We start from the raw sequence: 13,014 nt of genomic DNA, 5'->3' as shown, positions 1-13,014 counted from the left end.
GAAGAAGAAAACGCCAAGAAGGTTCGAGACAAGGTGTCGGCAACACTGTTATCAGTCCCCTTTATGTGCCAAATGTCATTCATTTCTGAATTCACCACAGACATTCGGCACATAAAGGGGACTGATAACATTGTGGCCGACACCTTGTCTCGAGCCTTCTTGGTGTTTTCCTCTTCCTCCGCTGCCTTCGAAAGTCCATAGAACAAACGCGTAAATAATGTAAATAAATAGCATGTATATGCATATGAACAAGGGCTCGCAACCATGGGACGCTTGTGGCCCGCATCCAAAAAAGTCGCAAGCCGCATGCGGCCTGCGGGGTCGCATGTTTAAGACCCCTGGTCTAAGCGCAGCTTGTTCGGTGGCTCTAGGATATTCAGTGTTGCTCGCGCAAAGTGGACCATCGACTTTGGTTGCGCTTTCAAATTCTGCACCAATGCACTCGTGAAATAAACACGCCAACTGCTCAGGATAAGATTCCAGCAAAAACCCTGCAAACGTTGGGCTATCGAACTTGGCCAATCATGCGAGCAAGTGAAGTTATCAAGCCTCCTTTATGTCTGTCCACGTCTTGTGCACGCATCTGATTTACACCTCGTATTTCTCTCGGGCAACATGATGGAGCTCGTAACCGAAGCAACCCGACTACCTGGCGCGAAAGTTGTACGCTTGCAGCTACTTCTGGAATACCGTTGCCTCCAGGATGCAACTTTGTCCGCCAAACAAGTGAGAAGCGGAATAGCAGTGCATTGCTCGGTAGAAAAATACAGCAATTTTGCAGTAATTCCTCCGTAATACAGGCATTTTTCGGTAATTACTCGGTAGGAAAAATAGCAATTTCGCAGTAACGTGCGTTTAGAAGAGATGACTCTTTCGTCGGCAGATCTGAGGCCCTCCTATAACTGAAGGTAAAACATGTACCCAGATTTTCCTTACAAAGCAGAGTGTTTATCTGATGTCCTATATTTTTCAAACATATACTGCAAACGTTTTACACAGCCTTGAAAATATATAAGAATGATGGGCGTAGAAATGAAAAAACTTGACAAAGGGTGTTCGCACCAAATGTCGTTTACTACTTGTCTCGTTTTTTTTGTGTGGCCTGTAAATTCTATTGTGGTCCTTGAGATGAAAATAAGTATAGTATGAGGAACAACTAAAACACTGTTTCAAGTACACCTAAACAAAATCGTGCAGCAATTTTAATGTTAAAAAAATTTGCAGTGCGTATTTTTCATATTGTTTATGTAGGCACAAGTGGCAAAAAAGGTGCCACCATGCTTCTGGGCAGGCACGTAGCCAGGATTTTGTTTCGTGGGGGGGGGGGGGGGGGGGGGCACTCATGACAAAATGCTGTGGGGGGGAGGAAGGAGGGTCCCAGCAAAATAAAAGATTTCGAGGGGGGGCCCGGCCCCCCCCCCCCCCCCCCCCCTGGCTACATGCCTGCCTCCGGATGACCCGCGGAAGTCAACGAAACCGAAACATGTCCCCCTCTGCTGCTACAGTCGCCGTCAGACCTTGTGGCGAACCGGCTTTTGTGTCGAACGCTCACAGCAACCTCCTGGCAATGCTAATCCTCGTGAAAGTCGACAATATTGCGGGGGGAGTGGCTGCGGTCTCTGAAGAGAGGACCCAACAAGAACCCAGGTGGTCTTCCAGAGACGTCACTCAAAAGATGGCGTGAGAGTTCAGAAGCACTTCCACCTTTGATTTGTTTAAATTTTTCAAAATAAAAACCAGCGTGCACAAGGAAACATGCTTTTCTGTTCTTTGTTCTATCGCTGACAGGGATTAATTCCCGCAGTTAATTGTCCAAAGTCCGAAAATCGTGGTACCGCCCCTTTAAAGTGCACAGGAACACAGTGCTATGCGCTGGTGAAGCTGTGATTCAATCTATTATTTCCAAATACAAATAAGAAAGTAAAAGAACACAAAACAAAAGGCAACCCAGCAATTTAGGAGGCGCAAACGAAAGTGGGCCTTACACTTCAATTTACTAACCATTTTCGCGTCCTCACCTAGGGCAATCGTTGCATACTACGAAAGGGCCAATAACCTTATGGCGAGCAAAAGTATGCCGGGAAAGCCGCAGAATTGGCACGCCTACCGATTTTTGTGCCCCATAAAGATTAGACTGCGGCCTGCGACGACGACTACTGCATTCTTTATCTCGGCCGCGGTAACAAAAGTACCTACGCACGCTTCTGTTGACATGCCCGACCAGCTCTCCGACGAACACGACGCTCAAGAAATGCCCCGAATGCCAGCAATAGGGCCTGGTAAGGCAATGGGACTTCGAGCCCCCAGACCACTGCAACGGAGGCAGCAAGTGCTCGACGACAGAGCCAACTTCAAGTTTTGGCTCTTTGTCGCCGTCTCTTCGGCTTGCTCGTCTATGTAGATTGGCTCACTTGACTGAATCACGAAAAATCAAAAACTATGTTTTCCCTATACTTTGCATGCACACTTAAAGAATAGTTTGTGTCGCTATGGCACTTGTTTGAGCCCTACAAAATTAAAAATAAGTAAGCCGATTGTATTTTCTTTCCATTTGGCCGATTTTTCAGTCGTAATAAACGCCAAATAGCCCAGAATGATTTTTTGATGATTTTGAGAAAAAAAGGTTTAGCAATGATTTTTCCATAGGTAAAAACCAGTTCTAATTTTCTTTCTTTCGACCACGGGGATCTCGTGTATTCATGCTCTCAATTAATAAATGCACTGCCTTCGGGCACCTCTCTAGTAAATCCCAACAGGATACGTTGAGAAACCGATTTTTGTGCATTGAAATTTCCTGCTGCTCGCTCGGACTGTTGAAACCTGCTCAGCGCAATTCTCCACCTACGTTTTGTGGTTTTGCATTCCTCCAACGTTTCCAGCCTCTCTTGGAAGTTTCCACTTCATTTTCCTAGTGTATGCTGTGCACCCTTTTTATGTTATTTTTTCACTGTGAGAAATAAGGCTGTTAAGTGCATGCAATTCAAGTGTTTCGGCCCTACGTTCATGGGAAACGAAGAGAGGGAAGAACGACAAACGGACTTCGATGCGATTTTGCGAACAACGACCGCTGTTCTCCCCACTCTCGGAGATAATCTGCGTAGAGACCTTCTCAGTCATTGCCAAAAATAGCTGCTTGGATTGGGGTGGGGAACGAACCAGTCAACCAGTCACATCGGCCCATTCCTTCACCTTGGTGTTGGTGTAGTGAAAGAAGAAAGCTTTCCCCAAAACAAGGTCTTCCTGGATTCCGCCGGATCGTGCGACTATCATCGGCACTGTTGTGCAGTGTGATCCAAGATCTTTTCCAAATAAATTATTTTCAGATAATACTGCACCGTGTACTACATACAATATATAGTTTGAATGTTGACACTTGCCAAGTTACATGTCCGACTCCTGTTGTAGTGATCGGTAATCGGCGTTTTAGTCTATATTCTGTTGCAAATAATTTTCGAAAGCAAAGCGCTTTGACGAATGACACGGCTGAGCAGGCAGCGCTGTCAAAATACATCGCCAAATAAAAGACATTGCAGGCGCATTTGCTCCATCACTAACATACACCAAAGTAATAGTAAACAGTTCTTTTTTTAAATGTGCAAAAAAGCAAGGCACAAATGGTGTTTCTGCCCCGTTTTTATGCTTGCTACCGTACACAGTAGACAGCACTTTGTACTAATGTTATTAAATAAATAATTTCCGATCAGTAGATCATTCCCGGTGGCTACCACATTTCATGCCAGTCGCCCTTTTGAGGCAAGTTATGGTGTATCCCGTGTTCAGCGTCTATACCATTCCAGAATTCAACACAACTTCCTCCCCACTCTAGGTTGTGACAGGTGGCCTTGCTGCCAACAAAAATCAGGTGTAGCGACTATCACATTACAATTACGCCCTCATAGGAAACTCATTTACCCCTGCACATGCACCTTAGTCACTGCTGATGATGGTGTCCTAGTCAAACACTAGTCCCCACCAGGAACCATCAACGAATCAGAGAGTCCTTGACGTTGATGATCAAGGACTCTCCGGTTCCTTGAAGAGAGAGAAAAAATTTTTATTCTGAGCTTAGTGCTATAACGGATTACTTTGGTGAGGGGAAGAAAAAAGGGGATGAAGATGATCCCAAGATCAGCAATGATAACATAAAAGTTACAAAAATAAGGTGAAGTTTAGTTAATATAGACACCTCCACTCCCCCTAAGAGGAGTCTATAATGTGAGTTGTTCGTAATGAAGACAAAAATGCATGCATTTACCCAGTTCATCCCCAGAAATGGCGTCTATATTATGCCGTATCCAAATAAGCGGGGTTCGTATTATTGAGACATGGTTGTGTGCAGCAATGATGCATGTAAAAAATTTAAAAACATTCCTTCAAAAACAAAAATGTTCCAAAGAGTCTTCAACGAGTCTACATTGTCAAGGGATGTGATTATACGCTCCGTGCGGGAACTATAACGGGCGCTTTGGAAAACGCGCGTAGCGCCGCTAGCGGAGGAGCTGGCGTTCGACAGTGAGGCGCGTTCAGCAGCCTGCGGCCCCTTTTCGCGTGCCAAGCTGCGGCGGCGGAAGCGCGCACAGACGAAACTTTTGCTTTTTGAGCCGATTCATTGAGTGTGACGTTGCATGAGTGCTGGGGCAGACCTAGGAAGGGCATCTAGCTGTTCTCCACTTCTTATTAATTGAGTTTGAGTCGTTATTATGGGTAATTTCTCTAGTTGCGGCCGAAAAAGGGGTTGGAGCAATTTTCCGAAAAGCAAGACGGCCGCCACCATGATTGCTATTAGTGGGAAATTTGTTTCGCTCGTCGCAATAAACGGGACTGCTAGTACGATGATATTTGGAGGTGAGTGAAGTGTTCACTAAGTTTGTGCACGAAGTGTGCCAAGTTTGATTAAGACAGCAGGTGTGAAAGTTATGTTTCCAACGAATAAAGAAATAAAGCTGTACGGGGTATCCAATATTGGACCCAAAATGTTGTGTTATAACCGGGCTGTGCAAAGTGCAGATTTAGGCACACAGGTACTTGGACTTGACAGTAACATGATACAGCATTTATTATACAAAAAAGAGGTGGCATAGGGAAACCAGGTGAAAATTTGGTTTGGGTGGCGTAACTCAATGGTAACCGGTTTTGACCATGAAAGGGCTGTCAAGAGAATACCACTTGTCGTGGGAGGTGAAGACTTCAGAGGCAGGAAGGGACTAGTGGACTGTACTCCCAATTGAAACAACTTTACGAAAGATGGTTCTCAAGCCGAGAAAACAAAGTTGTCAGCCAACACACGGTTTGGCCGTCAAAGGCTTTTGCGGTCAGCTGTTGTGTAATAACCTGCTGCGTAGGGTGACCAGACGTCCAGTTTTGGCCGGGACAGTCCCGTTTTTGAGGTCCGCTTCTGCCGTCCCGTCTTTTTGTCCCAATAAAGAATCACGTCCTGTTTTCACAGGAGTGCATATTCTTGAAATTGGCACCAAGCGAGTTGAAGCAAACCGTAACTGTGCCTACTCGTTACAAGAATAGTTTACAAAAATTACCACGTATACTTTAAAATATGTACCCAGAGAGTAAAATTTAGAACTGCTCTTGCCCACAAACACCTTCCAAATGGGTGCATGAAACTGAACTGTGAGTGTGACTGTTTCAGGGCTTAGTGCAATATGGTAAAGTTTCAAAATAGGACGAGTAATTTAATTAAATTTGTTCCCCCAATCTCAATCTTTAGCACCCCCTCCCCGCCCCCCGGCTGGGATGTCCCGTTTTATACCTTAAGGAATGTGGTCACCCTACTGTTGCGCGACGTACTGATTTTCGGCACACAGGTACTTTGAAATGACTGTAACTTGACAAAACACTTACTATGCCAAAAAGGGGTGGCATAGCGAAACCAAGTGAAAATTTAGTTTGGGCGGCGTAACTAAATGGGAACCAGTTTGGACCGTCAAAGGCTGTCAAGATAATACCACTCATCGTGGGAGGTGCACACTTTACAGGTAGGAAGGGACCAATGGACAGTACTTCCAGTTTAAACAACTTTGTGATAGGTGGCTTTAAAGCCGAGAAAACAAATTGTTGTCTACAGAACTCGGGGTGTCTGTGCTTCCACATCCAAAAGGAGGCTGATCAAAAAAGAAAGCAAACCACATAAACTTCCATACTCAATCATTGATTCTCCAGTGATTCCGAGTTTCATACTTCAATTCATTATTGTCACTCTTTTTTTTTTTACCGTTTGAATTTTTCTATATGAAGTACAGATTGCGTGCTATACTTTTCCGGAGATATCATCGACACGTACGATGAGGACAAAACTTCTTTGGAGGGCATTCCTCCAACGAAATCGGCACCGCACACCCGCAAGTGCGGAATGGCATTTCAGTTTGTCCCATCGGCGTCACTGGTACGAAAACAAACGCAGAGTGCAAAGTGGCAGAGTAGAATATGCAAGCCGTGCCGACACAGTGGCAGGTATGATTGGGAGACTAAATTTCTCCCGTAGTACGTCACGGGTCCATCGTTTTCGCTGTCCCACTTAACATCGGCGAGGTGAAAAACTGTGAAACTTTGTTCCCACGAGATACGACGCATAACTATTGAAGTACTTAACGATACAGCACCGGCAGCATTTCACGCTGTGAACCCAGAGCAACCGCACCGCTCCGACTTCAATGCGTACCAACGTACGTGACATGGTTTCGGTTTCGTTTTCTCTGGGGTTCTCACTGCCTATCTTCGGTAACGGCCGCGCGGCGGCGCGCCAGTCGCGTCGCACGGAGTGTATAAAGGGCACCGTGACTGGCCCTTAAATCATACATACAAACACAATCTATGAGAAACCATGGTGTCCTTGATGGTGAGGAACCATCAAGGACACCATCACTGGAGCTTGTAGCATACATGCCAAGAGCATCGACAAAGACCATTGTGTCCTTGATAGGCAGGAAACATCACGGAGACCACAGCTGGAGCGTGAAGTATACATGAAAAAAGCATCAACAAGAAACCACAGTTTCCTTGATAGTGAAGAACCGTCAAGGACAGCATAGCTGGAGCCTCAAGCATGCGTGTAAACAGAACCAACAAACCTATCTTACCTTGGGCCTCTTGTGCGACCGCTTTCCAGTGGCACCGTCGTCCCCAGCATCCAGGTCTTCGTGCACCTTGTCCAACAGCCACATGAGGAACTCCTGTGCGTCGTGCTGCTCGCTGCCCTGGTACTGACTGGCATGCTTCTCGACCACAGACTTGAAGCGGGCCGAGACGTCGGCGTCTGCCCGACCCCGCCACAGCGCCGCGATCACTTGCGCTAGCTGTTCGGTGACGCGACCACCAGACCCCGACGTCGACCGACCAGCACCCCCCTTCCTGAGCAAGTCGCCTCGGTACCTTTCGGACACCAGGTACTCCGCGAAGGCGTCGGAGTTGCTCAGGCACTGGAGGACAGCGTTCATGAAGCAGGTGTTGCCTTCGTTCCGGAGGCCGGCGACCGCGGGAACGACCTTAAGCGCGTCCGGTCTGGCCGCGAACGCGTCCTTCCGACTGTCGCCGGGGTCGCCGCCGACCGCCCGCGACCGGACGTCGCGAAGCGACCCCGTTCTGACGGGTCCGTAGTGCTGCTGGTGGGAACCCTTGGAGAGGTGACGCGGCGCGGGCGTGCAGAACCGCCGAACCAGCTGATCGAACAGGCTGGGTCGCTTGGGTCTATGCGACCCCGTCGACTTGGTCGTGGTGGACGTCGACCCCGCGCCGCCGGGGTCTTCGAGGGACCGCAGACTTCGGTACTGCAGTTGCTTGCGGGCTCCCCCCATCCACCGAGGGATCGTGAAGAAGGACCCCGGAGGCTGTTGACGACGTCGACTGGGCGGTGACGCTGACGAATGCATAGCGTGCGTTGCCACATGGAGAGTCTCTCTCCGTACTCGATTCAACGACCTCCTTTCGTTTTTTTTGTCGATGCTGTTTGATTTTCTCCGCGATCGAACCGACCTGTCGCGTTGTGTCACTGCAGAGCGCAGCGCGACAGCTGTGTTTTCGGACTTGAAAACGCCGACGCGGCGTCCAAAAACTCACATCCTTTTCGGTGCGTGGGATGACAGCGACGTGGTCTTCGGTGTTGTAGCAGCTGAGGTAGGGTCGGCTGGCCGACGGCTGCGGCGACAAGTCAGGTGCGCGGTCCGTACTTGCGTTGACGTCGTCCCCATCATCATGGAGCCGTCAGGAAAGGAAGCGCGGAATATGGGTACCGCTGCCCGCTCGAAAGAATGGGGAGCGCTTACTGCGTAGCGGCGTAAAATTCACTCACGCAAGCCGCGAGGCGGACGACACGCAAGACGCAGGGAAGCGAGGCGGGCAGGATTGCGACGGAGCGTACTTCGCCAGTCGTCGACGGATGACGCACGTCGCTACACACACATAACAAGCGAGCGCGGCCGGACGGACCGAGGGCGAACTGGAAGCGCTTTGTTTATGTCTTCGTTGTCGTCTTTCTCTTGTTAACTTTGGCAGTTGTTGCGGCGGCTGCGGCGATTTCAATGTCACACAAACACAGCGTCGTAGTAGCAGCGGGCGGCGGAACGACAGAAACGGGCTGATTTCGCGTTTTTGTGTTTTTTGGTTCCGCAATCCGAAAACAACAAACTGTGGAATGGGTTTCGCCATCTGGTGAGCAAAAATAATACTAAGCTGTAGAATGCGCCTTCCTGGCATTAAACAACGCGACTTTTCAGTCACAAAATCCAAAAAAAAATCACGCTATTCAAATTTAAGAATGTAGAAAGAAATCCAATTTCAATAAATTACAAATATATTGTTGTTTTTGTAAATACTGGATGTATGCAAACAGTTTGAGAATAGGTATGCAGATACATAACACATACCTTCCTTTGAGAAATTGGGCATTACATTGCGCCACCTTTTACGCATTTCTACAGATAGTATTTTTTTTTTATTTAACGGAAACAGTTTGTTTTGATCTCTTATTTTTTTAGAAACTAAGTTGCGCACGTCGGAGCCGCATGACCATGGTACTACTTATAAAGATCTACTCACAATGTACTCACGGCCATGAGTAAAAATAGCGGCAACCCGCCGGCTCGTAGGGGCTTTTTTTAGGTGACGCGCGTCAGAAGGATGAGAGAAAATAAAATGTTTTTTTAACCATCCCCTCGCTGCAGATCCTAGAATTTCGTCCGTTTGTCCATCCGTGCATTTTTGAACGGTGAAGATGACGTTACACGACCTGATGTCACAGAACTTAAAGGGATACTTCAACAAAATTAGAAATATTACCGTCGTGTTCAAAAATAGGTTCAATATGATTTACAATATGCGTAAATGACAATCGCACGTTTGAATTTTGAGCCTGGTGGGTGTATTTTTCGTTATAAACGGCCCACTCTGGCAAGCGCTTGGAGAAGGCCCAGCGGAGACCACGTGACATCCAACGCAATCGTGACGTAGGTTGTCTCAGGACGAGCAAAGCTACGGCGAGGCTGACGTCGAAAGGATGGCCTAGTCGTTCCAGCCACCGAAGCGGCTGCTTTTGTACGAATTTTGAGTCACGGGTTAATCTTCTGTATCTTGTAGCGGGACAATAGCAACTTCTGCGACACACAAAAGGCATTCTCGGGAAGAGGGGAGTTCCACCTGCCCCTCTTCTCTCGTCGTGGCAGGAGGCGAGACAACCTTCGTCACTAGCTGTCAAGGTTCCTAGACGGGCGTTACAAGCGAGGCGTTAGCGACATCCACCAGGTGCTCTTTGCTAATCGTTTAATTTGTTTTAAAATTCCTTTTCGTGACTTTTTTAACAAGATATTGGTATGTTCGATGTGATGCTGCTTGAACACATATAGACCAAAAAATGAGCGCCGAAATTTCGTTGTAGTATCCCTTTAAAGGCCGACCAGTTTCCTTCTCTGCACTCCCTCTCGCTCTCTTCTGCACTCCTCTCCCCACAGGAGCGGATCTCCGAGCTAATCCCCGTAGAAAGGAAGAAGGTATCTTCGTCTCTCGAATGAAAAGCAGGAATTGAGGGAGAGTTTCCTCCTTTCTGCTTGTTCGTGGGCCTTTAAACACTAGTCACTTCCGTGACCAAGGTTTCGTGACATCCATCTCCCAACTTTGCACCCCCTTCCAATAGCGGAGAAAGCTTAGGGATGTCGCGAACCGGTCGAGGTTCGAGTTCGACCAGGTTCGACTTTTTCTACTTTTTTGTGAAAACTTCGACAAAGGCTCGACTCAACTTCGACTGCTATGCGCATGCGCGACAGGCAGGCCAGTTGGCTTCGGATTGGATGGTGATGGCTATGGGATGAAGGGCAGCGTTGATGCGAGGGGGCACGTTGCAATATGTGTGAAGCCTAAAGTCATAAAAAGTTTAAACGATGTTGTGCCCAACGTGACCCCAGATCTCTGTCACGTGCGAGATGGATGGTTGCTTGTAGTGAGTTACTTGCAGGCTTGCGCGTGCTCCGTCCGGTAGGTTTTATCAGATCGAAGGCTAGACGTGAAGCAGCAGCTATGGCAGCCAAGGAGGATAGAAGGGTAGGAGAGGGTATGACGTCACCGCGTAGCCTCCACAAGTCATGCTCCCTTGACGCCTCGCCTCTCTTCATTTTCCTCCTTACCCACCTCACTTATCAGGTCAACGTGACCACATCACGTAACCGTAGCTAGCCTTCGTCTAGCCTTCGTTCTGACAAAACCTACCGGACGGAGCGCGCGCAAGCCTGCAGGGAATCCTACGACAATCAACCATCCATCTCACACGTGACATGTCACGCGCACCAATTGAAAGAGAGATCGACGGTCACGTTGGCCACAACATCGTTTAAACTTTTTATGACTAGGCTTCACCAATATTGCAACGTGCCCCCTCCTAGTTGATGGCAGCTCCGTCCGGTAAGTCACGTGACTGGGCTGATAAGTGAGGAGGGTAAGGAGGAAAATGAGAAAGAGGCCAGGCGTCAAGGGAGCTTGGCTTGTGGAGGCTACATGGCTGACGTAATGCCCCCTCCTCTCCTTCTAATCTCCTTGGTTGATTGGGTTGATTGGGTATTTCCACTGATCTCTGTCTATTTGCTGGATCGTGTTTGCCCGCTCCGCGAATGCGGCCACAGGCGGCCATCTTTTTGGTAGAGTTCGTGGTAGAGTTATATTACCTCTAGCCAATGTACAGCTGGTGCAGCCACTATCATCCATCCATGGCAGACAGCATTGTGGCAAAAATAGCCGTGGGTTATATTTCGTTCTTGATTGAAATTGTTTGACGAAACATATTGTTGAAAGCCGGCGTGAACGGTAGCTCTATCTTTGAGGACCCGGTGAAAGTTTCACGAAATCGCAGCACCGGGGAAAAGCAGCACAGCACGCATCGAAAGTCGTATTGAAAGAAGCATCGAAAGCAGACGCCGGTACCACCGTTACTAGTAGGGGTGTCGCGAACTTTTGTCGAACCAGATTTTTTGGTCGAACTTTCGGGGTTCGACTGGGTCGAACCGGTTCGACGAACCTTCGAAATTTTAACCAGATTCGACCGGTTCGACTTTGTGGACAGTGTGGCCAGACCTTTATAAAAGCATGTCTAAGTTTGGAGAAATTTTTTTTATGCAAAGGGTTATTTTTAAATTTATGAACAGTTGCAATTAAAGAAACCAATTCTAATGACTGAAGAAGTTATTAACTTAATTGTTTTGTGCTGTATTAACTGAAATAACCAATCAGCGCTGCACTTCATTCATCTCTTAGCCATTATCATCCAATCCGAAGCCAACTGGCCAGCCTGTCGCGCATGCGCACACGAGTCGAACCTCAATAGAAGGTTCGTCGAAATTTCCACTAAAAGTTCGAAAAAGTCGAACCTGGTCGAACTCGAACCGCGGCCGGTTCGCGACACCCCTAGTTACTAGATCAACTCAGTTATGGAACTTCCCATAGACGCTGTACATTGGAGGGGGTCCAAAACCGTGTCCGACTTTTTTGCAGCTAGGTGGCGCTGCCGGCGCATTATTCCACGCGTTTTCGTCTGCTACTGCTCCGCGGCTGCTTGCGAGTCCCGACCCCTCTCGAGGTTCAGCATGGTTTTTAATTAATTTTTGCCCTTTCACCAGTAAAAATTACAATTTGAGCATGAAAAGCGCTACGACCGTTTTGGCATGCGCTTTGCATTATTGTAAAATGCTGCTGCCTTAACTGTGCTGACAGCGCGAAGCGTTTCGAACAACACAAATTCGTCGGCGCCACAATCCGGTGGCTACAATCAGGGCAAGTTTGTACATACTGTAATAGTAGATGTGCCGATGACTACCAACTGCAGCAGAAACAATTTGAAAGTCGTCTGCTATTGTCAGAAAAAGCGCCACGAACATCCGTAAGCTCAGTAGGCCAAATGCAATGGCCATGTACGATCTCTATGGCAACGGCCACAAGCGCGCCGTCATTGATGATAATAGGGAGTTTTAGAATAACGTACGCAATTTTAGCGCACGCTAGCGCTAAATTTAGCGCTTGTATTAGCGCCCGCGACGCAAGAGAGTTTTAGAATAGCGTTTCTCCGTCGCGACGCAAAAGCCCAAGCATCTCGCGCTTGTGACGCCACCAAGATACAGTCACAATTTTTATTTCACACACGAAATGCTGTAACTTTAGAAAGAAACAAGCCTTTTGGTCCAGAGTACCATTTAGATTTGTTTAAACACGAGAATGCGACGCGAGCGGTTGACCGGTCCTGCCCGCAAGCGTCGCCTCGGCAAGAGAGGTCTCGTGTTCTGACCTTCGCACATCGTACCTTCGCCGAGAAGTGTTCGCGCGTCGCAAGCATCAAGTTGCCGGTGATCGTTGCCAAACCGAGTACAATTTCGTCTCGTATTGAAAATCGCAGTCGCGAGGATGCCGCCGACGTCGCACTCACGACGTCGCCAAAGCAGCCGCCGACATATAGGGAGGCTCAAGTGTGGGTGGGTGCAACTGCTAGATCGGGGATCACGGGACATGGACGCCATTTAATTGCTAAATTTTGCT

General features: G+C 48.0%; 1 protein-coding gene across 1 annotated transcript in view; it reads right to left on the bottom strand.

Moving 5' to 3' along the window:
* Positions 1–8,600, bottom strand: part of LOC8051577 (ubiquitin carboxyl-terminal hydrolase 43) — a 66,917-nt gene extending 58,317 nt beyond the window's left edge. Inside the window, exon 1 of the mRNA XM_042294413.1 lies at positions 7,092–8,600. Coding sequence (XP_042150347.1) covers positions 7,092–7,880 — 789 coding nt within the window. The 5' untranslated portion in view covers positions 7,881–8,600. The remainder of the gene's footprint in view (positions 1–7,091) is intronic.
* Between the last annotated feature and the right edge of the window lie 4,414 nt (positions 8,601–13,014).

The sequence above is a fragment of the Ixodes scapularis genome, unplaced genomic scaffold, assembly GCF_016920785.2.
Source record: "Ixodes scapularis isolate PalLabHiFi unplaced genomic scaffold, ASM1692078v2 PGA_scaffold6__148_contigs__length_123643588, whole genome shotgun sequence".
Taxonomy (NCBI): Eukaryota; Metazoa; Arthropoda; class Arachnida; order Ixodida; family Ixodidae; genus Ixodes; species Ixodes scapularis.
This window is presented reverse-complemented; position numbering and strand designations above follow the sequence as displayed.